Source organism: Sapajus apella, unplaced genomic scaffold, assembly GCF_009761245.1.
Source record: "Sapajus apella isolate SASKATOON/1434 unplaced genomic scaffold, GSC_monkey_1.0 scaffold172, whole genome shotgun sequence".
NCBI lineage: Eukaryota > Metazoa > Chordata > Mammalia > Primates > Cebidae > Sapajus > Sapajus apella.
This window is the reverse complement of record NW_022437112.1, coordinates 895,495-923,213: the sequence shown is the minus strand read 5'-3', so window position 1 is coordinate 923,213 and position 27,719 is coordinate 895,495. Positions and strand designations below refer to the sequence as shown.

The following is a 27,719-nucleotide window of genomic DNA, read 5'->3' as shown; positions in this document are numbered from 1 at the left end:
TCCAGGTAGAGTTGCCATGTTTTAGTCAGTGTTTCTGCTGCACTGCCAGCCTAGGGATGCACTTGATTCCCAAGAAGTGCTGCCATCCTATTCACAGAGCCACCCACAGATACCTGCCCTGTGGGCTGCAGCCACTTTATTACCGTAACTAGTACAGAACAGAGGCTGATTCAAGCTCCCTTAGATCCCTTTCTCAGTGAATATGAGGGAGAAGAAGCGCCTCATGGCTCTGGGAAGGCATGTTGAGACCCGTTTTTGCAAGTCTTAAGGCATGGAAGAATATAGCTGCCACATACCCCCAGTCTAGGGCAGGAAGGGCAGTACCAGCGTCACTTACACTGCATTCTGTTGGTCAGTGCAGGTCAGAGGCTCATCCCAGATCTAAGGGGAGGGAAGAGGCTCCAACCTGTAGTTGGGCTCACTTGGAAGGTAATGGGAGGAGTTGGTGGCTACTTTAAGACACATACCACATCCAGATTTCAACGTACAGAAAAGTCCAAAGATGCACCCACAGGAGCCCATTAGTTAATTGAAGCTGGCTCAAGGCTGCCTTCTTCAGGTGGAGACTAACCAGCTCCCTGACATCCTTCAGCTAACTACTCCTTCCTTCTTCCTGCTGCCTGGAATGTCAATGTGCCATCTGGAGCTGTGGCAGCCTTCTTGAGACCATGAGGCAAACCCTACATGCAAGATCAGGTAGCTAGAAAGAGCCTGCCAGTCCTGGGCTTATATCCTCCTTCCCAGGGAGCTTGAAGATAGCAAAACCCACAGCCATTTTCATCAAATGCCAGGAAATTCTTAGGCTGGGATCGTCTGAATGGTTGAGAGCAAAAGACTTGTTGTAATGGGCTTGTTGAATACAGTGAAAGATGAGATGGCTTTTAGTTGCCTCCAAATCCCCATGACCCATGCTCCATAGATGTTTCTTTTTAATGATTTTTTGGTTATGCTGGGTGTCTCCTGTGTGTCCCTCCGGATCCATCTCCAGCCTTAGAAACCTGAGCTCTGTAAGTGCTGCCTCTCTCCACTCGCCTTCTCTCTGGCTTCAGATTGAGTTCAGTCAACAGATGCCCCTGCAGGATTTGGACACAGGGAGCCTGGGGAGAGGGGCATCAGCTGCCTGGTTAGCAGGGCTGTGATGGTTCTTCTACTCATGATTCTCACTGCTGTGGTCAGCCCGTTGCCTCCTCCTCTGGATTCTGGAAGCTTCTATGCCGAGGTCTGATGGTGGCTCCCTGCCTCCCATTGGGGTCCCTAGAATCCCACCCTCACCCATTACCTTGTGGTGAACACTGCCTTTCTTAGATGCCATTTATTCTCTCGTTTCAATTCCCAGTATGCTTCCTACAAATACCTCAATAGATGGACCGAGAGGAATAGTGCAAAATTCTCCTGCCCCTGGTATTGGGATCTGGGGGAAGGGGTCCCAGGTATGTAGTAACTTAGGACTACACTTCCATCGCCAAAGCCACAGAGGGAGGGGTGAGGATGAAACATACTAGAGTTGCCTTAGAAATCACACTGGTCAAATCTTAGCTATTCAAGGAATGCAGGAAGAGAAGCTTCCTTCTCTCTGTATGTCTGAAGGTTCCCACGGCTGTCTCTTTGCCCAAGGGGCAAACCTGCCATCAGGGTATCTTCTGCGCATTTGAGGATCTTCTGCCAATGACAGGCAATTGTAGTACGTGTTTCAGTGAAGAATGAGATAAAGTCATTTTATTTGACAATGAAGCGATGCATCAAAAACCTCAGTCAACTCAGTAAGTGTTTTCTTGCTTTCCTGCTGACCAACCTAATTCTGGTTTCATACAGGGAAGCCAGGTGCCCACCTAAAAGCCTGCACTTCTCAACTTCCAGTTGTTTCTATGGATAATAGTTGGAAGCAGAAATTGGGTTAGGGCTTCCAGATAATCCCCCCTAACAGGGACTGATTCAAGAGAAGGGGATGTCCTTTGGTTCTTTCTCCTTCCTGCTGCCTGGAATGTGATGTCTGGCGCCGTGACAGCCATGTTGATGTAATGAGGCCAACTCTCTGCCATGCTAAGAGTGGCAGAGCTGGGAGTTGACAAGAGCTTGCTAGCCTTGGGTTGCTTCCCCTTGAGCTGCACACTACTTGGAAGAGAACACACTCCTCTCTTGTTCTTTTCATTAAGGCATTATTTTAAGGCAGGGTCTTCCTCTGTTCCCTAGCTTGGAGTGCAGTGGTGCAATCATAGCTCACTGCAGTTTCGACCTCCTAGGCTCAAGTGATCCTCCCACCTCTGCCTCCTAAGCAGCTGAGACTACAGCTGTGTGCCACCACATCTGGCTAATTATTTGGTTTTTTGAAGAGATGAGGTCTCACTGTGTTGCTTAGGCTGGGTAGGTATCGAACTCCTGGGTTTCAAGTCATCCTTTTACCTTGGCCTCCCAAAGTGCTGGGATTACAGGTGTGAGTCACCGTGCCTGGCTTTGTTTAAGGCATTCCTTTTTCCCAGCATCTGTTACCAGCAGCCTGAAGTCATTTCTTTAATAATACCACGAGGACACATGGACAGAGACACTAATGTATGAAAAACGCACCAACCCTTTGAGATCAATGAGTCCTCAGGAACAGAGACGGAGAGGCTTTCACTTTCCTCTGCTATGTGAAAGAGTAAGAACAGACATTCTTCCCTGTCCTTTTGGAAGGCTGTTATGTCATCTAGGTACTGAAATTGGAACAATGCTCTAAGACGGATGGTGGAAACATGCGGCATTGGCACAACAATGAACGCTGAGATTTAGAAGAGGAGGAGGAGGCATTAGTGGGTGCATACTGGGATAGTCTTATTTCACAGATCAGAAAATGGAGACCCTAGATGGGGGCAGTGGATCATGCCTGTAATCCTAGCACTTTGTGACGCTGAGGCAGGTGGATGACTTGAGGTCACCAACATGGTGAAACCCCGTCTCTACTAAAACTATGAAATTTAGCCAGGCGTGGTGGTGGGTGCCTGCGATCCCGGCTACTCGGGAGGCTGAGGCAGGAGGATCACTTAAACCCGGCAGATGGAGGTTGCAGTTAGCAGAGATCACGCCTTTGCACCACTCCAGCCTGGGCGACGGAGTGACACTCTATCTCAAAAAAAACAAAAAAAAAGAAAGAAAGAAAGAAAGAAAGAAAGAAAATAGGGGCCCACTCTCAGTCCAGGGCATGTTCCTTGCAAAAGGGAAGCTGAAGATAGAAGCAAGTTTGGAGAATTTCGTTTGCGGCAGTGGATCCTCTCTCACAGTGCTGGCATTCGGGGGATGCCATCCCCATCCTCGTGGCATGAGCAGAACGGGAAATTTCCACAGCACGGCTGCAGCCATGGCTTCCACACGATGTTGCTCATGGAAAACTGCTGGGGCACAGGCCTCAGGGTCTGCTGATGCTCTGACACCGCTGCACCCACCCTTGCCATCACAGCGTGGTACAGGGGCTCAGAGTCAGGGGTCAGAGGTCGTGCCTCAGAGGGGTCCCTGGAGAGGTCAAAGAGCAAAGGGGGTCTGTGATGGGTCACGCCCTCCCCGGAGCACGGGCAGATGCCTCGGCCGTAGCAGGCCCCTGCTCCCTCAGGGTGGAATTGTGGGGTCATGTAATGAATCTTCCAGACGCTTCCACCTGGATATAGACAAAAAGGGAGTCAGGGTGGCAGAAATCCACACAGGTGTGAACACTGGGCGCAGGTGTCAGCTCTGTGGAATCAGCATGAACCTCCCTGTTCAATGAAAAGGAGGGGGGACAGGAGGCTGTTCACACAATCGCAGTCTTCAGCTTGTCAAGTCAGAGTGTATGTCTGTATGTGTGTGTGCGCACCCATGTGTGTGTCCGTCTGTGTTTCTACTTCGCATGCTCCAGGCAAAGGGACTCATTACAGAGCACTCGCTGTGGCTGCTTTCAGAAGTCAGAATCATAGAGGTTCCTTAATTCCCACCCTTTCCCCTGTGTTGAAATCGTTCAGCGTCGCTCTACTACCTTTCTACACAGAAACGACCATGATACTTTAAACAGCACGATTGGATACTTATCTGTCTATCCCTAACCATTTATCTTACCTATCTATCTCATCTATCTATTTATCTATCAATCATCTATCTTATCTATTCATTATTTATCTTAGCTATCCATCCACCATGTATCATCTTATCTATCTACATCTAGCTGTGCATTATCTATCTGTGTATCCATTATGTCTCATCCATCATCATCTCATCTTTCTATCCATCAGCTATCTATCCATTATCTATCATCTATCTATCTATCTACTCATCCATCATGTATCTTATCTATCCATCCAATCTATCCATCATCTATCATCTATCATCTCTCTCTCTCTCTCTCTCTCCCCTCTCCGATCACCTATGTATAATCTACTCATTGGTTTATTTATGTCTATTTCTATAGCTATCTGTCCACCCATCCATCCATCCATCCATCCACATATCCACACATCCTATTGGCTGTTTCTCTGGACAACTCTGGCTGTGGGCAGCGTTTACTTACTGTTCTTCTGGTGCCACCGTGCTGCATGGAGATGCTGCCCACAGTAATGAAACAGGAACTCATGTGCCGAGTGTGTCTCAGTTCCCTGCAGCAAGGGCACCAGGCTGTGGCCGTCAATCACCCTGATCCCATGAAGAGACCACAGAGCAGAGTCAGACCATGGGTTCCCAGGAAGCCTTTTGCACCTGGGAACAAACCTCCCAGATTGCAAGGCTCCCCAGCAAACGGAGCAGAGATGAGCTGTCTCTCCCCAGTCACTGTTTAGATTGCAGGTTGCTGAGCAGGATACATCTGGTTATTTCAAGACACAGAGTCTCTAACTGTTGGGGTTATTTGTTACGCAGCACTGCATAAGCAGAGTGCACATGCACGCAGCACTGCCACCTTGGGTGTTAACACAAAGCCTTCAAGTTCCAGCTGGACAGCCCACATTCCTAGGTTGACTTTTCTGACTGTTTTTGTTTTGAGGCAGCGTCTTGTTCTGTCACCCAGGCTGCACTGCAGGGACACAATCTCAGCTCAATTCAACCTCTGCCTCCTGGTCAAGCGATTCTTGTGCCTCAGCCTCCTGAGTAACTGGGACTGCAGGTACAAGCCACCACCCTCAGCTAATTTTTGTATTTTTTGTAGAGATGGGGTTTCACCACATTGGCCAGGCTGGTCTCAAACTCCTGACTTTAGGTGATCTGCCCATCTCGACCTCCCAAAGATCAGTTGATCCCAGGAATTAGAGACCACCCTGGGCAACATGGCAAGAACCTGTCTCTTAAAAGAAAAAAAGGATTTGGGGGTGAGAAGTTAGAGATAAGATTCTTCATATGATCATCTCTTATATATGAGCATTTATTTGTTTCTTTAAATAGAGTAAAATAAAATCATTACCAAAGTATTTGCTTAGTTTTTTTCTCTTGTATAAGGTTGACTCTGGCAACATGCTTGTATCAAGGTGATAAACCATCTTTCAATCAGTTTTTCTTGCTTCACTAACATATTGGCAAGATTGTGCTTAGATTTCGGGAAATTATAGGAAGATGTTTGTGCATGGATCGCATTCTAATGATTTAATCTTCTCTTTGTTATGCTGAGGTTCAAAATTTGTCAGTAGTGGAAACGATGGAAAGTGAGTACCGTGACCACCATCTTTGTTCTTATGTTATCTTGTAACTGGGGTCGGCCATTTTCCACTAGGGTGGGCCCAAAATTGGAGGAAGTGAATTTTGCTTAAAGTTCCAATGTTGTTCTATCCCTCCTAATACAAAGGAATGAGAGGAATCTAATGATAAGGAAAACGTAAGTCAAAACCATTATGGAATACCACCTCACTCCGCCAAGAACGCCCATAATCAAAACATCAAACAGTAACAGATATTGGCGAGGACGCAGTGAACAGGGGACACTTCTACACTGCTGGTGGGAATACAAACTAATACAACCACTGTGGAAAACAATGTGGAGATTCCTTAAGGAACTCAAAATAACTACCATTTGATCCAGCAATCCCACTCCTGGGTATCTACCTAGGGAAAAGAAGTCATCATATGGATAGGGCACTTTCACACGCACGTTCACAGCAGCACAATTAGCAATTGCAAAAATATGGAACCAGCCCAAATGCCCATCAATCAAAGAGTGGATTTAAAAAGTGTAATATATATATATACACACACACACACACACACACTCCATGGAATATTATTCAGCCATAAAAAGGAATAAAATAATGGCATTTGCAGCAACCTACATGGAACTGGACACCATTATTCTAAGTGAATAACTGAGGCATGGAAAACCAAACATTGTATGTTCTCACCCATAAATGGGAGCTTAGTTATGAGGACGTAAAGGCATAAGAATGATACAATGGACTTTGGGGACGCAGGGGAAAGGGTGGGAGGGGGTGAGGGATAAAGAACTACACATTAGATACAGTGTACACTGCTTGGGTGATGGGTGCACCAAAATCTCAGAAATCCCCACTAAAGAAGTTATTTATGGCTGGTCGCAGTGCCTCACACCTGTAACCCTAGCACTTTGGGAGGCCAAGGCAGGCGGATTGCCTGAGCTCAGGAGTTTGAGAACAGCCTGGGCAACACGGTGAAACCCCATCTCTACTAAAATACAAAAAATTAGCTAGGCGTGGCAGTGTGTGCCTGTGATCCCAGCTGCTTGGGAGACTGAGACAGGAGAATCGCTTGAACCCGGGAGGTAGAGGTTGCAGTGAGTTGAGATCCTGCCATTGCACTCCAGCCTGGGCGACACTCCAACGCTCCGTTTCAAAAAAAAAAGAAAAGAAAAACGTATTCATGTAATCAAACACCACCCATTCCCCAAAATTCTATTGAAATAAAAATAAATAAAAACTAAAAACAATTTAAAAAATCAGGGAACAGGCAACCTTATCTCCACATACCTGTCTTGGGGCACCTCGCAGCCCGCCAGCTGGACCACGGTGGGGAACACGTCCATCAGGCTCGTGGGCTCGTCAATTACTCGGCCAGCTGGGAGCACCCCGGGCCAGCGGAAGATCCCAGGTACGCGGATCCCACCTTCCCATCCTGCCATGCCCTTCCCACCTGTAAGTAAAAGACATGGTTAGGATTTTGCTGGAAACTGCCCAGTTTGTATGCACAGCCACCCACGTGCACACATGCACACTGGGGCAGCCTGAGGTCACTAAAGCAGTCACAGCAGTATTTCCAGAATTGTGCTACTCCCCAGCCTCTTGAATATCCGTGGGTCACTGTGTCTGCTTCAACTGTTATAGTCACTCTATGCTACCTTTATTTAGAATAAAAGAATGTATTAAAATATTTATTATGTATTAATACTTCAAAAACGTTTGTTAAATATCAATAATTTAACAATATTTATTAAATATTATGCATCAGTATTAATTGATGCATTTAAAACATTAAAGTTAAAATAGTAATACATTGATTAAATATTCAAAAATTAATAATATAATAAAATAAATTTTGATTTTATCTGAATTATTTATTTATACCTCTCTCTCTTCTACTAAAATGTAAACCCTTTAAAGGAAGGGGATGTGACTTTGTATCTGCCTGTCCTGCTCATCTAGGTAGAACTTGGTCTACAGAAGGTGCTCCATACATTCTTTTTGAAATGAGCAAACTCATTTCAGTTTGACTTGTTCTGGGACCCTCGGTGGTGGGAGCTATTTAGTCAAATGCATATGTGTCCCCAATGTCCGCAACTCACCTTTGTAAATTCCGTTCCATCCCCCTAACTGGCTGTGTCCATCTCTTGCCTCTAAATGTCCTCCATGGTCAGAGGTGAAATATGTGAATGTTGAGTTCTTTAAACCATTGTCTTCGATGGCATTAAGAATCTTACCTTTACAGAAAGTGGAAAGTTTCAGGACAAAGTAAACAAAGCAGCATCTGCCAGTTCAATGTATTTCTTCCTTTCTACATAAGACGCCTCTTGCCAGGAAGTCATAAGAAGAGACCACAGTTACTTGGAGGCCATGGTTACAATGCGATCCCAAGGCATAAGACATAGGTAATCATGGTGACACCACAGGACTGTTTACAACGCAAACCAGTAATAAAATTCTAAGCTCCCCACATCTGATTGATAGACTCTCCCCTTGGCCAAGGCCATTCCAAAGTTAACCTGAAAAACGAGGTCAGGCTGGGCATTGGTGGGTCACACCTGTAATCCCAACACTTTGGGAGCCTGAGGTGGGTGGATCACCTGAGGCTTGGAGTTCAAGACCAGCCTGGCCATTATGGTGAAACCTCATCTCTACCAAAAACACAAAAATTAGGCAGGTGTGGTCATGCACACTGTAATCTTAGCTACTTGGGACCAAGGCTGAGGTGGGAGAATCGCTTGAACCTAGGAGGCAGAGGTTAGAGTGAGCTAAGATTGCACCACTGACTGCAGCCTGGGTGACAGAGTGAAACTGTCTCAAACAAACAAACAAAAAAACAACAACAAAAAACTAGGTCAGGCCATGATGAAAAGTGGCAGCTGGCAGGGGCGGGTGCAGTTGGACATGCGTTATGATACCCTCCTTTCTTTGGAATCCACGTGCAACTGACCAGCATTCACATGAAAACAGAGACCTTATGACTGAGAGAAGGCCAGGCACACTGGCTCATGCCTGTCATCCCAGCACTTTAGGAGGCCAAGGCAGGAAGATCGACTGAGCTCAGGAGTTCAAGACTAGCCTGGGCAACATGGCAAAGCCCCATTTCTACATGAAATACAGAAATTAGCCAGGCTTTGTGGCACATGTTTGTATGTACTCCCAGCTACTCAGGAGGCTGAGGTGGGAGGATCACCTGAGCCTGGGAGGTCAAAGCTGCAGTGAGTCAACATCGCACCACTGCACTCCAGCCTGGGCGACAAAGTGAGACCCTGTTTAAAAAAAAAGAGTGATAGAGCAGGCTCTTTAAGTCTGATAAGAAATATTTACCATTTATTCTCTCTGAAGCCTGCTACCTGGAGGCTTCATTGGCATCATAAAACCTTGGCCTCCACAGCCTCTTATTGGAAACCAGACATTCCCTTCTATGGATTCTCAGATAATAACTCTTTCAATCACCCACTGATCAGAAAATCGGTAACTCTGCCTTTGACATGGAAGTCCCTCTTCCAGTGGTCTTGCCTTTCTGGAACGAACCAAGATATGTCTTACGCATATTGATTGATGCTGTATGTCTTCCTAAATTTACAAAACCAAACTGCAACCCGACCACCTTGGGTACATGTCCTCAGGACCTCCTGAGGGCTGTGCCATGGGTCACTGATTACTCATATTTGTCTCAGAATAAATCTCTCCAAATATTTACAGAGTTTGACTCTTTTGGTTAATCCCAAGATACCACCAATACAAAACACAGAATGAACACACAATGCCAATAGGTTGTCATTTGGCATGCTTTTATAAACACAGTGCCTCTGTGTGTGTGTGTGTGTGTGTGTGTGTGTGTGTGTGTGTGTGTGTGTGTCATAATAAAGACATTGGGGCGAGGGAAAAGGTGAGACTCAGTGATGACAGAACCCTGTCCATACAGGAAGAAGCATCCATGGGTATGGCGTATTGGAGGTTGATGACTCAGAAGTGCAGAGGGCGCTCTGCAAAGCAATTGCTTTATCTCTGGAGGCCACTGGCCATTGAAAGCACTGAAAGTCCAGATGATATAAACCACACTGTCATCTGTAACTCCAAAAATGCAGAGTTTGAAGACTGCTGTACCCCGGAAAGCATCTGAGACCGGCCTCAATCAATTTAGAAAGTTAATTTTGTCAAGATTAAGGATGTGCCCATGACACAGCCTCAGGAGGCCCCGATGGCATGTGTTCAAGGTGGTTGGGGCAAAGCTTGGATTTGTATGCTTTAGGGAGACATGAGACATCAGTCAATACATGTAAAATGTACATTGGCTTGAGCTGGAAAGGGGGAACAACTTGAAGTGGGGGGTTCAAACATATTCTGATTGGCAATTGATTGAAGAGTTGTTATCAACAGAAAGGAATGCCTGGGTTATGACAACAGGTTGTGGACAGTCAGGTTTTACTATGCACATGGTGCCTGCAGGTCGCAGGCTTCAGAGAGAATAGACTGTAAATGTTTCTTATCAGACGTAAGGTCTGCGTGGGTGTTCACGCTGGAGGGTAGAGTGACACGTGTCCGACCCCCTCCTCCATCATGGCCGGAAGCAGTCTCTCAGGTTAAATTTTAGGCTACCCTGGCAAAGGAGGAAATCCATTCAGATGGTAGTGGGGGGCCTTCGACTTTTATTTTTGGTTTACGTTGTGAACCAATCCCGCCCTGTCACTATGCTTGTCTCAGGAGATACGTTCAGATTCTGCAAGGATTTTAGTATCTGCACTCTCTTGAGAATCTGCAGCCTCTTTGGTCCTCTCCAGGGTTTCTTCAAGTCCATAGGAGGAAGATGATGTCTCTGCACTGTCCTGAACATTAACTTTATTGCTTTAGTTTCTGTTCCTTCTAATGAGGACATTAAGTCATTGGCTGTGTAGAAGGTTGACAATATGGTTTGGATCTGTGAATTGTAATCGTCAGTGTTGGCGGTGGGGCCTGGTGGGAGGTGAGTGGATGACGGGGGCGGAGTTCTCATGAATGGTGGGGCACCACCCCTGCTTGGTGCTGCGGAGTGAGTGGGTTCTCTCGAGATCTGGTTGTTTCAAAGTGTGCGGCTCCTCTCTTGGTCCTGCTCCTGCCACGAGATGCCTGCTCCGTTCACCTTCCACGCAAGCAGAAAGCTCCCCAGGCCTCCCCAGAAGCAGATGCCGCCTTACTTCCTGTACAGCCTGCAGACCTGGGAGCCAATTCAGCCTCTTTTCTTCATAAATTACCCAGTCTCAGGTATTTCTGTGCAAGAATAGACTAACACAGTTGACTTTGTGCAAATTGGACTAAGTGCTTGATAATACTGAAGGAGCAAATAAATGATATGAGGGAAGTTTTTCTCCCTATTCTTTGTCTTTTATTTCTTTTGATTTTGGAGACAGGGTCTTGGTCTGTTGCCCAGGCTGGAGTTTAGTGGTGCGACAGTTATAGCTCATTACAGCCTCAACCTCCTGGGCTCAAATTATCTTCCCACTTCAACCTCTGGAGTAGCTGGGACCACAGGTGCATATCACCATGCCTGTCTAATTTTTTAAATTTTTTGTAGAGATGGAGGAGGGGGGTCTCACTATGTTGCTCAGGCTGGTCTTGAACTCCTGACCTCAAGCAATCAGCCTGCCTCAGCCTCCCAAAATGCTGGGATTCCAGTCATGAGTCACCTTGCCCCACCTGAAAATGCAGACTTTTAAGACTGTGAACTAATCCCACTCTGTCACTATGCTTGTCTCAGGAGACACATTCAGATTCTGCAAGAATTGTAATGTCTATGCTCTTTCAAGAATCTGCAGCCTCACTGGTCCTCTCCAGGGTTTCCTGAAGGCCACAGAAGGAAGACAGTGTCTCTGCATTGTTCTGAACATTAACTTTATTGCTTCATTTTCTGTAACTTCTAATGAGGACATTAAGTCACTGGCTGTGTAGAAGGCTGATTCTGTGCAAAATTAGACTAAGTAATTGGGAATACTGAAGGGGCAAATAAATGATATTGGAGCATGTTCTGCTCCCATTCTTTGTGCTATCATTGTCATTATTTATGAGATGGGGTCTCACTCTGTCGCCCAGCCTGGGTTACAGCAGTGCAACCTCAGCTCACTGCAGCCTTGACTTCCCAGGCTCAAGCGATCCTCCCCTCAGCCTCCTGAGAAGCTGGGACTACAGGCATGTATCCCCATGCCTGGCTAAGCATTTTATTTTTTGTAGAGACGGGGTCTCACTCTGTTGTACAAGCTGGATTTGAATTCCTGACCTCAAGCAATCTGCCCACCTGGGCCTTCCAAAGTGCTAAGAGTTACCTTATTCTTTTTTTTTTTTTTTTTTTTTTTTTTTTTTGAGACAGAGTCTTGATCTGTCACCCAGGCTGGAGTGCAGTGGCGCGATCTCAGCTCACTGCAATCTCCGCCTCATGGGTTCGAGCGATTCTCACACCTCAGCCTCCCAAGCGGCTGGGACTACAGGTGTACATCATCAAGCTGGGCTAATTTTTTGTACTTTTAGTAGAGACAGGGTTTCATCATGTCCTCCAGGCTGATCTCAAACTCCTGACCTCAGATGATCCACTCGCCTCAGCCTCCCAAAGTGCTGGGATTATAGGTGTGAGCCACCGCTCTTATTTTTTATTGCAAGCTGGCTCATATTCCGATGGCCAGTCTGTTACACCCTACGTTCAACGCTGAGGCCAAGAGTGGAGGGAGGCTCCGTGGTAACAACAGTGAGGCTGAGAGTGGAGGGAGGCTCCGTGGAATGCTGACTTACCTACGAGCCAGTCCATCTCCTCCACATTGTCACCATATAAGCCGTGCTGACTTTTCCCCAGGAATGCTCTTGTGGTCACAAGGGGAATGTGCACATGCAGCAAGGAAAGGAAGAGGAGAAATGGCCCATGCTTGTGTCTGAAAGAAGAAAGCCTCCTTGAGAATCCACAGAATACACTGTACATCAAAGGGACCTCTGCACCCCTGTGTTCACGCCACACTATTCACGAGAGCCAAGGCAGGGGATCCGCATCTGAGTCCATCGGTGGATGAATGCATCAAGAATAGATAGTGGGCAGGGCGCAGAGGCTCACACCTGTAATCCCAACACTTTGAGAGGCTGAGGCCAGGAGATTCAGACCAGCCTGGGCAACATGGTGAAATGCCGTCTCTATAAAAAATAGAAAAAGTAGCCGGGTGTTGTGGCTTGAGCCTGTAGTCCCAGCTATTTGGGAGGCCGCGGTGGGAGGATGGCTTTAATACGGGAGGTGGAGCATGCAGTGAGCCGTGATCACACCACTCCCCTCCAGCATGGGGGACAGTGTCAGACCCTGTCTCTAAATAAATAAATAGTATATGTCCACAGTGGAACACTATTCAGCCATAAAAAAGAATGGAGGCTGGGCATGGTGGCTCAAGCCTGTAATCCCATCACTTTGGGAGGCTGAGCCGGGCAGATCAGTTGAGGTCAGGAGTTTGAGACCAGCCTGGCCAACATGGTGAAATGGTAAAACCCTGTCTCTACTAAAAATAAAAAAATTAACAGGATGTGGTGGCAGGCACCTATAATTCCATCACTGAAGAGGCTAAGGCACGAGAACTGCTCGAGCCAGGGAGACAGAGATTGCCATGAGCCGTGATCATGCCACTGCTCTCCAGCATGGGTGACAGAGCCAAGGCTGTCTCAGAAAAAAAGGGAATGTCTGGTGTATGTACATAATGGAATGCTAGTCAGTCATCAAAAAGAATGATCCTGTTATTTGCAGCAACACAGATAAAACAGGAGGTTATTATGTTAAGTGAAATAAGCCAGGCACAGAAAGACTGATCCTGCGTTTTCTCACTCATATGTGGGAGCTAAAAAAATCGATCACATGAAGATAGAGAATACAATGATAGAGACCAGAGGCACGGAAGGGTGAAGGACAAAGAGAAGTGGTTTTTAAAGAGCCCAAACATATAGTAAGCTTAAAGGAATACATTTCATGCCTGAGAGCAGAGTATGGTGGGCAAAGCTAACAGAATGTATTGCAGTCGGGAGACGGATATGCTAAGTATGCTGACTTGATTGCTATTCAGTGTATACACGTAACAAAATGTCACACATACCCCATAAATGTGTACAAATTAAAAAGCAAGGGCCAGGCACGGTGGCTCACTCTTGTAATCCCAATACTCTGGAAGGCCGAGGTGGGAGGATGGCTTGAGCCCAGGAATTCAAGACCAGCTGGGGCCATATAGTAAGACTTTGTCTCAAAAAAAGGAAAAAAAAGTGACACATTAAAAAAGGCAGACACAGTGGCTCACTTCTGTAATCCCAGCACTTTGGGAGGCCAAGATGGGAGGATTATTTGAGCCCAGGAGAACCCATATCTACAAAGAATGCAAAAATGTTTAAAAAACTGTCAAAGAAAATAATGTAGAGAATACAATGGCATCTATGTCAATGCTATTTGAGCCATCACATGCCATCCACATCGAGGCTCTAATACGGGCAATGCAGCCATATAAAAAGGCTGGCTTCTGTAACCATCTCCTCCTCGGGCTGTTGTCCGAGACCCCTGAGATCATAAGGAGACTCTCAGATGCTCTGAGACATTACCGCCTCTTTTTAAAAATTAAATCTTATATTTTTAGCAACAAGGCCTCACTCTGTCGCCCAGGCTGAAGTCCAGTGGTGTGATCATAGCTTTCTGCAGCCCCTACAACAGAGGCTTAAGTGATCCTCCCTCCTTAGCCTCCTGAGTAGCTGGCATTGCTGCCACACACCACCATTCCTGGCTAATGATTATATTTATTGTAGAACCAGTCTTCCTATGTTGCCCAAGCTAGTATCAAACTCCTGGACTCAAGGGATCCTCCCATCTTGGGCTCCCAAAGTGCTGGGATGACAAACATGAGACACTGTGCCTGTCCCGTCACCACGCTGGAGTGCAGTGGCATAATCTTGGCTCACTGCAACCTCCACCTCTCTGGTTCAAGCGATTCTGCTGCCTCAGCCTCCTGAGTATCTGGTATTACAGGTGTGTGCCACCATGCCCGGCTCATTTTGTTTTGGTTTTTGTATCTTTAATAGAGACGGGGTTTCACCACGTTGGCCAGGCTGGTCTCAAGCTCCTAACCTCGTGATCTGCCCCCTCAGCCTCCCAAAGTGCTGGGATGACAGGCGTGAGCCACCAGGCCGGCCCCATCTCCTGTTTAAGACGTGACAGTTGCTTACCTTTCAATATAGGAAACGGCTTCCTTTAGCATAAGGCTCGCTGTGTTCTCCAGAACCATGGGCTGCTCCGTGACGTCATGGTTTCTCATCAGGATACAGTTCCAGCGGCGCACAAACCCAAAGCTAGAGTACCAGGAGATGAAAAACAGGAAGAGCAGGCCGGCCATGCCAGCGACTGCTGTCCTGGAGACAGAGATGAGACCGCAGGTCTTGCCGGCAGCCACGGTGAGAATCCCCAGTGCTAGGCACTGGGTGTAAACCCAGAGCTGTGCCCTGAGGCCGGCGTCCACTTCGGGGGGCCTGCCTGGGTCACAGTCGTTGGTGAGCGTGAAGGGCATGCCGTAGAAATAGTCAAATCCGTGGTTCAGGGGGTGGTGGCAGTGATCCGCACGGGATGCACAATTCACACCCTGGTGCCATTTTCCTAAAAGAAACACAAAACATTGCACAGAGACCCGCTTCGACGTGGCCTGGTCTGCCACAAAGAACCCTGGAATCATTCAGCAGCGGCTGGAAAAGAAAAGTCTGCAAAGAGCAAAACTGGAAATCAAAAGGCAATGAATGGATACGGGTGTCTAAATGAATGCGTTCTGACCCATGAAGACAAACGCAGGCATCCATGTCAGAACCCCTGGCAGGTGATCGAAGGTTTAAGACTTTACAGAATGCTGGTCTTATAGGCTTGCAGCCCTAGACCATTCCGCTATTAAATAATTTACAAAATATCTACATATATATGTAATACATGTATTTATAGTATAGGTAATACAGGTATGTATTATATTATACCACCTGGATGATACAGCAAGGCTGTCTTTAAAAAATTATAAAGAATAAATCCACCCTCAGGGTAGGAGATACACAGACTTCTACACTATAAAGCACTGGCCCTGTCATCCTAGCACTTTGGGAGGTTGAGGTAGGTGGATCACTTGAGTTCAGGAGTTTGAGACCAGCCTGGCCAACATGCTGTAACCCCGGCTCTACTATAAATACAAAAAAAATTAGCTGAGCATGGTGGGACATGCCTGTGGTCCCAGCTGCTCGGGAGGCTCAGGCAGGAGAATCGCTTAACCCCGGGAGGTGGAGGCTGCAGTGAGCTGAGATCGTGCCACTGCACTCCAGCCTGGGTGGCAGAGCAAGACTTCATCTCAAAAAAATAAAAATAAAAAATAAATAAAAGAAGAAAAAGTTTTTTAAGAAAATAAAAATAAAATGGCAGGAAACTTGAAAAGCACAACGGCTGTCCTCCTTAAACAAACCACAGCCTTGAACAAGTTGGGGTGCTGCAGCTCCTGTGAACACAACGGTGGCTTTGGGTGTGGGAAGTGCACAGAGAGGAACTGGGGACCCTGCACAGAGATCCCACCACCAGGTCGGGGCGGGCAACCCCACCATTGAGCGCCCATGTTCTCCTGTGTATGATGGGGACAGCACCTCTAAACCCACAGGCTGGGCAGGGAACAAAGGAGGTAACACCCAGACTGCCTGGTGCTTGATGGCATAAATCAACATCTCCCTCCTTTCCTCTCCATGCAGAAAGGGGTTTAAGGGGCAGGCCTGAGATGGTGTCCCTTACAAAGGCCGGCTTGGAGATTCCCCCATGGCTGGTGTCTGAGGATTTCCAGTGGAGAATTCACACTATTCTTAAAATAATAAGCTGACTGTGCCTAAGCCATATGCAAAAGCAAGGTACTTCATGCTAAACACCTCCTTTGGTTCTAGGAGTCTGCAATTCGGGCCAGTGCCAGGCAGTCAGTGCCTGCAGGACCAGCCCCCAACAGAAACCCCTGGGCGCTGAGACTCCTGGGAGCTTCCCTAACAAACAGCATTCCATGCGTGTTGTTAAAACCCATTTCTGGAGGAATTTGGTGCATCTTGTGTGATCTCACTGGAGGATTCTTGGGAGCTTGGGTCTGGTCTCCCCTGGCCTTCACCCTGTGTGATTCCCGTCGCTTTGACTGTCATAAATATCCCACGAGTACAACTGCATGCCAAGTCTTCCTAGCACATTTCTAAACTTATGGGTGGTCTTGGAGACCCCCAACATGCTTTCTTTTAAAAAGGGTGGACTTGGAGACCCCTGACATGCTCTCCCTTTTAAAGAGTAGTCTTGGAGACCCCTGACATGCTGTCTGTTATGAAGAGGGTGTTGTGACCCTGCTGGGGCTTGTTGTATAAAGGAAGGCAGTGTTTCTTCACCCTGGGGGCTTTGAGGTGGTGAGAGGCCATGTAGACAAAGATAATGTCTGAAAGTCGTGATAAACGGGGACAAGCTGAAGACTGATAGGTCCAGAGAGGAGAGGAGGGCAATGTCCTAGGATTTTGAATTAAAAAAGAAAAAACCGGCCGGGCGTGGTGGCTTATGCCTGTAATCCAAGCACTTTGGAGGCCAAGGTGGGCGGATCACCTGAGGTCGGGAGTTCAAGACCAGCCTGACCAACATGGTGAAACCCAGTCTTTAAAAAAAAAGAAAAGAAAAAACCTCATCCCAAACTGCGGACAATGCAATAGGCATGAAATGGACCAGGCACCAATTTCCGATTCAGAGGACACAGGATTGTTTCCTTTGCAGGAAAACAGGATTTTTTTGATCACGGATCTTCTCAACCACCGTATAACGTGAGGCTCCCACGTCTCCACACCTATGAGGCCAGTTGCATAGCCACGCTGCTGCAGGATTCTTGCAAAAGTGGTTTCATTCTCGGGGAGTCCACCTGAGCCCGCATTCCACTGGAGGGCCCGGTATCCATTGCTAGCCTCCATGCCTGTGGGACAGGAAAAGAGGAAGAATTTACTCTCCCTTCTCTAGAGGAGTAGTTCCCAACCAGGGGGCTTTGGTGTCTGAGATCTGGATTTGTGCACCCGGGCCACACTGCTGTCGTCTATCATCCATCTATCACGTATCAAGCTATCAATGATTTACCTATCTATCATCTGTCAACTGTCTGTCTATCTATCTATCTGCATATCTATCTGTCTATCTATCTAGATGATAGATAGACAGATAGACAGATAGATGGTAGATAGATGATGGATAGATAGATCCATCCATCATCTATCTACCATCTATCTGTCTATCATCTATCTATGTGTCTATCTGTGTATCTGTCTATCATCTATCTATCTATCTATCTGTATATCTATCGTCTATCTATGTGTCTATCTGTGTATCTGTCTATCATCTATCTATCTATCTGTATATCTATCATCTATCTATCTGTCTATCTATCTATCGTCTATCTATGTGTCTGTCTATCTGTCTATCATCTATCTATCTATCATCTATCTATCTATCTATCTATCTATCTATCTGTCTATCTGTCTATCTATCGTCTATCTATGTGTCTATCTGTGTATCCGTCTATCATCTATCTGTCTATCTATCATCTATCATCTATCTATGTGTCTATCTGTGTATCTGTCTATCATCTATCTATCTATCTGTGTATCTATCATCTATCTATCATCTATCTATGTGTCTATCTGTGTATCCGTCTATCATCTATCTGTCTATCTATCATCTATCATCTATCTATGTGTCTATCTGTGTATCCGTCTATCATCTATCTGTCTATCTGTCTATCTATCATCTATCTATGTGTCTATCTGTCTATCTGTCTATCATCTATCTATCTATCTATCTATCACACTATTTTTGAAATAATGAGCGTGGGCAATGTCTGGAGATGGTTTTGTTGTCCCAACTCAGAAAGGGTGGGATGTGGTGCGTGGAGCCCTACATCCAGCGCACAGAACAGTCCCCCACAGAGAATCATCTAGTGCCAAATGTCCATGGTGCCAAAACAGAGACATCTTACCTTACGATGACAGACTCTATAGTATCTGTCATATGTCTGTCTGCCTAGCTGTCACCTGTCTCTCTCAATACGTATCCATGACCTATCATCTGTATCTATCCATCCATGTATCTATTAGCTATCATTACCATTGATCATCTAGCTATCAATCAGCTATCCTTAGCTATCATCTCTTCACTTTCTATCATCTGTCATTATCTATTAATTATCATCTAGCTATGTAGCTATCAATCATCTATCACGTCATTGTCAATCATCTGTCATTATGTATCATCATCATCTAGATATCTAGCTGTCAATCATCCATTATCTATCATTGTCTATCTATCTATCTACCATCTATCTATCTACATCACAGTGATTCTCAACTTGGGGAAACTTTGCTCTCTAAAAGACACTCGGTCTTGTGATCAGTCATACTGGCTGAGAATAAACCTCTTTAAAATATTCCACAGACTTTGGTTTTGCTGTTCACATCCCAGTGATCACAACTTTTTTTTTTGAGACAGAGTCCTACTCTGTCACCCAGGCTGGAGTGCAGTGGCACAGTCTCAGCTCACTGCAACCTTTACCTCCCAGGTTCAAGCAATTCTGCCTCAGCCTCCCTAGTAGCTGGGATTACAGGAACAAGCCACCACGCCCAGCTTATGTTTGTATTTTTAGTAGAGATGGCGTTTTGCCATGTTGGCCAAGCTGGTCTCAAGCTCCCGACCTCATGCATTGCCCGCCTCGGCTTCCCAAAATGCTGGGATTACAGTGAACCATCGCGCCTGGCCACAACTTTTATGTGTACACACACAATACAATATTCCTTACATAAATACAAGGAAGATGATGAATTGCAGATAATCTTTGTACCATTTCCCACCTGTCTTCACCATCAGTACTCAACTGTTACAGATGATAGAATGAGTGGACACAGATGTGCCCATTTCTCCATCATCTCCATGACACCAACCTGATCTGAAGGAATGTCTCCCCGTGAGGAATGCGGCTCGGCTGGGGGTGCACAGCGGGGCGGCCGCCAGGTGCTGAGTGAGCCTCACGCCTTCCTCTGCAAGCTGGTCAATATTCGGCGTTCTGGGGAAAGCACACAGAAATCACTGTTAGGAGACACGCATTTGGCTCTGAAAGGCTCAGGAATAGACCGCCAGGACTTCGCCGGATTTCAGAATTCATCACATTATGTATGCGGTCCTACAGAGGCAGATGGACCCTACCCTAAGTTTGGTTTTGATGTTGAGATGGATATCGCACACACACACACACACACACACACATAGCACATGAGACAATTTATGACCCATATAATGAGGCTTTCTAGGGAGAGCAGGGCAGACCTTCCAAACTTGTTTGAAATAAGGAAGCAAAGAGAGAACGTTTATTTTTTTAGTTGTGGTGAGGGTGTGGGGCTGGGATGACGGTTCCCATGCAAGGGTGGGGGCTTTTACGGTCTGACTCTGCCGTTAGCACCGAAGAATAAAGTCCCTGTGCATTCTTACCTGCCTGTGCAGATGTGGGGCACAGAGAGGTGAGGCCTAAAATCTTTCAGCATCAGATATCAAAAAACAGTGAGGGCCGGGTGCAGTGGCTCACGCCTGTAATCCCAACACTTTGGGAGCCAAGGTGGGCCAATCACTTGAGGTCAGGATTCCAAGACCAGCCTGGTCAACATGGTAAAACCCCGTCTCTACTAAAAACAATACAAAAATTAGCCAGGGAAGGTGGCGCAGGCCTGTAATCCCCACTACTCGGGAGGCTGAGGCAGGAGAATCGCTTGAGCCCAGGAGGCGGAGGTTGCGGTGAGCAGAGATGGTATCACTGTACTCCAGCCTGGTGACAGAACAGAGTGAGACCCTGTCTCCTCCAAAAAGAGCTATGCACATAGAATGGAATATTCCTCAGCCACTACAAGGTGTGGGGCACAGTCTGAGGCTTGCCACCACAGGGCAGGACCCTGAAAACATAGTCTTCTGTGAAAGCATCCTGACTTGAAAGACCCTGGGTTAGCCGGGCGCAGTGGCTCACGCCTGTAATCCCAGAACTTTGGGAGGCCGAGGCGGGCAGATCACGAGGTCAAGAGATCGAGACCATCTTGGCCAACATGGTGAAACCCCGTCTCTACTAAAAAAAATACAAAAATTAGCTGGGCATGGTGGCGCGTGCCTGTAGTCCCAGCTACTAGGGAGGCTGATGCAGGAGAATTGCTTGAACCCCAGAGGTGGAGATTGCAGTGAGCCGAGATTGTGCCACTGTACTCCAGCCTGGCGCCTGGTGACAGAGCAGGACTCTGTCTCAAAAAAAAAAAAAAAAAAAAAAAAAGAAAGAAAGACAGACCCCGGGTTACATCATTTCATTCAGATGAAATGTCCCTAACAGGGAGCCTGTGGAGATGGAAAGCAGGTTACGGATGCCACAGGCTGAGGGTTGGGGTGCTGAGCAGTTGGAGGAGTGTTAACTGGGGCTGCCTTGACGAAGTCCTACACGCCAGCCAGCTTCAACACCAGATATGGTTTGGCACAGCAACTCATGCCTGTCATCCCAGCACTTTGGGAGGACGAGGTGGGTGGATTACTTGAGGCCAGGAGTTCAAGACCAGCCTTGGCAACATAGTGAATATCTGTCTCTACAAAAAATACAAAAACTAGCTAGGCGTGCTGGAGTGTGCCTGTAGTCTCAACTACTCGGGAGGCTGAGGCAGGAGGATAGCTTTAGGAGATGGAGGTTACAGTGAGCTGTGATCACGCCACGGGACTCCAACCTGGGCAACAGAATGAGACCCTGTCACAAAAAACAAAACACATAAACAAACCCAGCCGACATTGATTCTCCCGCATTTCTGGAGGCTGGAGGTCCGAGATCAAGGCATGGGCAGGGCTGGTCCCTCCTGAGACCTCTCTCCTGGGCTCATGGACTCCATCTTCCCCCTGCGTCCTCGCACGGTCACCGCTCTATGTGTGTCTGTGTCTTCATCTCCTCTTCTTATGAGGACCCTTGTCCTACTGGATCAGGGCCCAGTCTAGTGGCCTCATTTTACCTGATCACCTCTGGAAAGACCCAGTCTCCAGATGGAGTCACAGTCTGAGGTCCTGGGGGTTAGGACTTCAATGTAAGAATTTAGGGGACACAGATTAGCCCCTAGCTGAAGGTGATGGCTCGAGGGGTGCAGGCTTTCTTTGGGAGTATGTAAATGCCGTAACATGGTTTGTGGTGAAGGATGAACAACTCTGCGAATAGAGTAAAAGTCCCTGAACTGTGTGCTGTAAACAGATGAACCATTATGTTCTGTGAATTATAACTGGGCATGCTCAGGGTATTTGAACGGGATCCCTGGACAGGGGGCAGATTGATTGACTGACGGATTAATTGACTGATTTAGAGATAGGGTCTCTCGCCGTGGCCCAGGCTAGAGTGCAGTGGCGTGATCTCGGCTCACCGTAACCTCCACCTCCAGGACTCAAGCCATCAGCCTCCCATCCCAGCACTACAGGCATGCACCAGTATGCCTGGCTAATTTTTTGTATTTTTCATAGAGACAGGGTTTCGTCATGTTGCCCAGGGTGGTCTAGAACTCCTGGGCTCAAGTCATCCCTCACCTTGGTCTTCCGAAGTGGTGGGATGACAGGCGTGAGCCACCACGCCGGCCCACGCAGGGCAGACTGCTGCAGGCGCTGTAATGTCAACTGCGAAGAAGGGAGGCCTGGTCTGTGGGGACTGGCCCTGGGGTTGGCAGCCACTGAAAAGCAGATGCAGCCTCCATTCTGGGTGGTCCTTCTAGGAGAAACGCCTACCAAATGGAATAAGGAGGTTTCTCAGCTTTTCTCCACTCAGGCGCACTGCTGGGAGGGCTGGCATAGGGGCTGAATGGGGGTCTGCGAACCGACCTGTCCACATGCTGACCCCCCAAACCTGTGTGAGGGGCCTTGCTTAGAAAAACCGTCTTTGGAGGTGTTATTAGTTAGGTATCCCGAGATGAGATCCTCCTGGTTTAGAGAGGGCCCTAAATGCAATGACCAGTGTCCTTCTAAGAGAAAGAAGAGGAGAGGCAGAGAAGAAGGCCACGTGGGGGCGGAGGCAGAAACTGGAGTGATGTGGCCACAAGCCCAGGGACAGCTGGAGCCCCCAGGAGCCGGAGACAGGGAAGGAGCCCCCCTCCCGCCGCTCAGGGAGCTCTGTCTGGGTCTTAATCTCCTCTTTTAGTAACCCATATCAGATTAGGGCTCGCCCTAAGGACTTCAGTTTAACTTAATTACCTCTCCAAAGACCCCATCTCTGAATACTGTCACAGCCCGATCTGGCTTCAACCTACACATTTGGAGGAGGCCAGAATTGGGCCCACAACACAGTGTTTGCAAACGTAATGAAGAGAAGACATGTTTACGGCAGGCAGGCCTTGCTGCAATGACCGTGTCCTTATCAGACGAGATTAGGACACAGACAGAGGAGGAGGCCGCGTGGAGATGGAGGCGGACTGGAGTGAGTGATGCGGGCTGACCGGAGCTGGCAGGGGCGGGAAGGAGCCTCCCCAGGACCCCCAGAGGGGGCCCGGCCCTGCCCGCACCTGGATTTGAGACTTCTGGTCTGCACACCTGGGAGAACAAATTCCTGTTGTTTTAAGCTACTCATTTTGTGGTAAGAATACATTCACTTACTCGGCAGTTCTGTGTCGATTAAAAGGGCCCTTTTACCTGTTGGTAAATCATTTTTTGTGGGGTTGGGTTCTGAGGCCCTAAGGAGTTTCCTAATTTCTTCAGGCAGGAATTGCACCATTCAGTCAAACACCATGACATCATCACCAATGACAACAGCCAACTGCACCTCAGTGTTTTGTTCCCATAGCAACCGAGATCCCCAATGCCCAGGTCGTCAGCCATGATCAGTAGGATATTTGGTCTAAAGGCGTTTGCAGCTTTCGGTTCACAGGTCCTCAGGAGCAGGCAGAAAAGCAGTAGCACCGGCAGGCAGTCCCTGGAGAGAAAAGCAGAATACAGAAATGACTGTTTACCATTTGGCACAGGAAGTGGACATTTCAAGGCAGCTCGCTGAGAAGGCGAAGGTTTTACCACCAAATTAATACATTAAACTTTATGGGAGGTTATTGTCTTGGCCTGATCTAGTGTCCCTGAACCAAACCGAGGGTCAGGCTGCTTATTCTTGCGGCTCAATAATGAGATGCAGATGAGCAGGGAAAGAGGAGAGTTTTTATTTCCGTAACCAGTTATAGGAGGAAGGCCTGGGAATTATCACCAGACCAACTCAAAATTACAAAGCTTTCCAGAGCTCGTATCCTTCTAAGCTATATGTCTAAGTGTAAGTTTGCATTTAGCTAAAGACATCGTGGTTAACTTCTTCTCATCTGTAACTAAGGTCTGAGTCCTGAGGACCTTCCTCTGGAGCCTCAGTGAATTGATTTAATCTCAGTGGGTCCAGGTGTGGGGTGATTACCCTTATCTTGGCTCCTTTAGTCCCCAATAAAGCTTGTTTGTGAGGGTCTGGGGATTTCCGTCAGACCCGCAATAAAACTTGTTTAATCCTAAATGGGTCCTGGTAAGAATTCCTTCATTACCTTGTCATGCTTCAAGGCCCAGGAGAGGCCTGGGCACAGCTCTTGGTGGGCTTTTGTTACATCCCAGCCTTTGTATATGGTCGCTGGCTCTTTCGGCTTTTAATGTTTAACTTCACCACTCCGTCAGTGCTGACACAGTTGTTACGGAGCCCTGCGTTCGTGAGACCTCGCCTGCCACACTGGACCATACAGATCGGAACAAACTGGAATGCTGTCACTGTGCTAACTGCCACATCATCAAGCCGAGCGAGGAAACAGCCCAGTTTTCCAAAAAACAGAAGATTCCAGCAAGGAAAAAGAAGATGCCTAGTTCACCTGAGCTAAGAAAGTCCCCCATGCTTTAACCCTGTAAGAAAAGTAACTTTGAAACAACCAATCTGCTTTATTATTCTTTTTTTTAATCTTTTTTTTGAGATGGGGTCTTGCTGTGTTGCCCAGGCCGGAGTGCAGCAGCGTGATCATGGCTGACTGCAACCTCTGCCTGCTTCTGAACGGCTTGAATCAATCCTCTCACCTCAGCTTCCGGAGGCTGGGACCACAAGATGTAGTGTACACCACTACGCCTGACCAGTATTTTTTTAGAGGTGGGGTCTCACTATGTTGCCCAGGCTTTAATTCTTTATTTCTGCTTTCTTCGGCTCTTTCTTGCCTACAAAGCCAAGCTCCTCTTCTCAGCTCATGGAAACACTCATCCTTACTTTATAACCCAATGAGCTGGGGTTACAGGCGTGAACCAGCACCGTCGGGCTGTAACTGCAAGATTTGAAGGGCGCCTTGGAAAGGAGTTGCCACCAATGAGGGCCAGGGGCAGTCCAGCATCCACGTGGAAAGGAGATCCTAGGCTCTGCCGGCTCAGAGCCGTCGGGGACACAGGCCCCGCGGCCTCCTCCCAGCTCCTGCCTTCTTCGGTGTGGCGCTGCTCCAGCTCTAGGGGAGCCTACAGAGGCGCGATGGGATGTGGCTCGCCCGTTCCAGGCTGGGATCTCCAGCGTGTCCAGGAACGCGCAGGGCGCGGGTTCCCGGGCTGTGCCCTGGAGCGACAGCAGTCGGACAGTGTGGGCATCTGGGTTTCGCTCGGGGAGGCACAGGGGCAAGCCTGGCGGCGGGAGGGGTTGCGTCTTAGAGTAGGGAGCACCAGGCGGTGTTGGGGCTGGAGGGGACAGGGCCGTGCAGCGGATGGGTGGTGTCTTGGTGTTGGGGGATCATGGCCGTGCTCTCCAGGGAGACCATGAACGAGGGGTGTGTCTCAGGGTGTTTGGGGCTACAGGGCTTTACTGCGGGGCAGAGGAGGAGTAAGCGCAGGAGGAGATGCGGTGTGACCAGTAGGACAGTGGCCACGGAAAGGAACAGGAAGAGACATGTCTTGGAGGGTGGTGAGAGGGAGGCAGGAGAGTCGAGTCCGGAGGCAGGGAACCTAAGGCTTTCACGCCGACTTGCTGGAACTAAATTGAAAGGAAAAGCCTAGCTTTCCTTTCTTGTTTGTATTTATTTATTTATTAGACGGAGTCTCCTGTGATCTCCGCTCACTGCAACCTCGGCTTCCTGGGTTGAAGCGATTCTTCTGTCTCAGCCTCTGGAGTAGTTGGGATTACAGACAAGCGCTCAAAGCCTGGCTAATTTTTTTGTCTTTTTAGTAGAGGCCCAGCTAATTGTTTTCTTTAGGGATTTCACGATATTGGCCATGCTGGTCTCGAACTCCTGACCTCAGGTGATCCACCTGCCTCAGCCTCCCAAAGTGCTGGGATTAAAGGCATGAGCCACCGCGCCCAGCAGGAAAATCCTAACTTTCCACGCCTAAGTTACAAGAGGAGCAGAGGCTACTCCCTTTGAACTTTTCTCCTGGGCAGGTGGGAAAGTGGTGTCTGCAACAAATCAGACTGATTCGAGTTCAGTCTTCATCTGCAACTTCGCGACGTCACCCTAAGCCTCTGATGAGTTGCTTTGTGCAACCAGTGAGATGTTTGCACAAGAGTGTGACCTTTGTAAGCTCACTTGGCCTCTGGCTATCTGCAATCAATCAGACTGATCGCGGGCCACCACTTCAGTGACGTGGGGTATGAGGTGGCCAATGGGAAACGTCTAGGGGTTGTTTGGGCCCTAGAAGATTCTGCATCGGAGCCCCTGGGCCGCCGCTGGGTCGGCTCCCACACTGTGGCGTGTACTTTCGTTTTCAATACATCCCTGCTTTCCTTCTTTTGTTCCTTCATTTTGTCCAATTCTTTGTTCAAAACCTCAAGAACCTGGACAACGTATAGTCACGACGCTTTCCCGGTGACACCTGGGCGCAGATGGAGCCGGGAAGGCAGGACCGGGCGCGTCTTAGGAAGCGCAGCGGGGCTTGGCAGTGCTAGGGGCGGGCGAGGCTGCGCTTTGGTGGATGGAGCCTTGGGAAGGGACGGGGCGCGTCTTAGGGAGGCGGAAACGGGGGCGGTTCGAGTCCGGTCTTAGGGAGCCGTGGAAGGGCGAATCCCGGTCGCGGTGTAGCTGTGGGTGGAAGGCGGAGGACTCGGCAGGGCGTGACCCACGCAGCTTCCACTCCCTCTGGCCTCGGCCTGCCTTCCTCCGCCTTCCCTTCCCCGCCCCGCCCTTCCCTTCCCTTCCCTGCCCTTCCTCGTTTCTTCTCTTTCCCTGCCCTTCCACCTTCCCTTCCGTTCAGTCTCCTCCACGCCCCCTCGTCCCTGCAGTCGCCCCTACCCCTGGGCTCTGGTGTCTTGCGTCTGTCCTGGGCACCCAACGCTCCTCCAGCTGCATTTTGGGGACTCCCAGGCGCCGGACTCAGCCACGCCCGTTACAGGGGTCCAGGCTTGCCCAGGGCGCCCCTCCCGGTGTTCGCGACCCCCTCCCCAGGGTCCCACCCTAGGCCTTCGTGTGGTCCACGTCCCGGGGTCCCTGGCACCTGGCGGCGGGCGCGGCGCGTCCCCTCCGCGCGGCGGATCCCATGGCGGAGCGCTGCCCCGGAGCTCAGGACCTGGCCCCGCGCACTCCGCCCCCGGGCTCCGCCAGTGCCAAGGCCTCGCCCTCGCAGCTGCGGAATCTGGGCTGTGCCCCCGCCCCTCCTTCAGCCGCGTCACCTCCTGCCTCTCTGAGCCTCTGGGACCTGCGCGTGGAAACAGGTTTTCCCAGGTCGTCACCCGGGGAGGCCGGGGCTAATGAGGAGCTGATTAAACCCAGTTAGGATTGGCCGGTCGCATTTGCTCCCGCCTGTAATCCCAGCACTTTGGGAGGCCTAGACGACTGGATCATCTGAGGCCAGGAGTTCGAGACCAGCCTGGCCAACATAGCGAAACCCCGTCTCTACTAAAAATACGAAAATTAGCTGGGCGTGGTGGCGCATGCCTGTAATCCCAGCTACTCGGGAGACTGAGGCCGGAAAATCGCTTGAACCCAGGAGGCCGAGGTTGCAGTGAGCTGAGACCACATCATTGCACTCCAGCCTGGGCGACAGAGTGACAATCCCTCTCAATAAATAAATAAATAAATAATTTAAAAAAAAAAAAAAAAACAGTT

At 48.5% G+C, this 27,719-nt stretch overlaps 1 protein-coding gene across 6 annotated transcripts; it reads right to left on the bottom strand.

The window, feature by feature from the left end:
- On the bottom strand, positions 1 to 27,384 carry ARSD (arylsulfatase D). Of its 6 annotated transcripts, none has more exons than XM_032267786.1 (10): positions 27,109 to 27,371; positions 23,465 to 23,614; positions 19,605 to 19,726; positions 17,471 to 17,593; positions 14,826 to 15,249; positions 12,387 to 12,523; positions 7,730 to 7,864; positions 6,918 to 7,080; positions 4,508 to 4,629; positions 1 to 3,625 (listed from the first exon to the last, which is right to left on the bottom strand). In XM_032267786.1, the coding sequence occupies exons 1-10, from the start codon at positions 27,150 to 27,152 to the stop codon at positions 3,249 to 3,251; spliced, it is 1,797 nt and encodes a 598-aa protein (XP_032123677.1). In that variant the 5' UTR covers positions 27,153 to 27,371; the 3' UTR covers positions 1 to 3,248. The 6 variants fall into 6 exon arrangements, with proteins under 6 accessions (XP_032123677.1, XP_032123679.1, XP_032123678.1 ...); XM_032267788.1 differs by having other exon boundaries at positions 3,111 to 3,625; positions 27,068 to 27,125; XM_032267787.1 differs by lacking the exon at positions 7,730 to 7,864 and having other exon boundaries at positions 3,111 to 3,625; positions 27,109 to 27,384.
- Between the last annotated feature and the right edge of the window lie 335 nt (positions 27,385 to 27,719).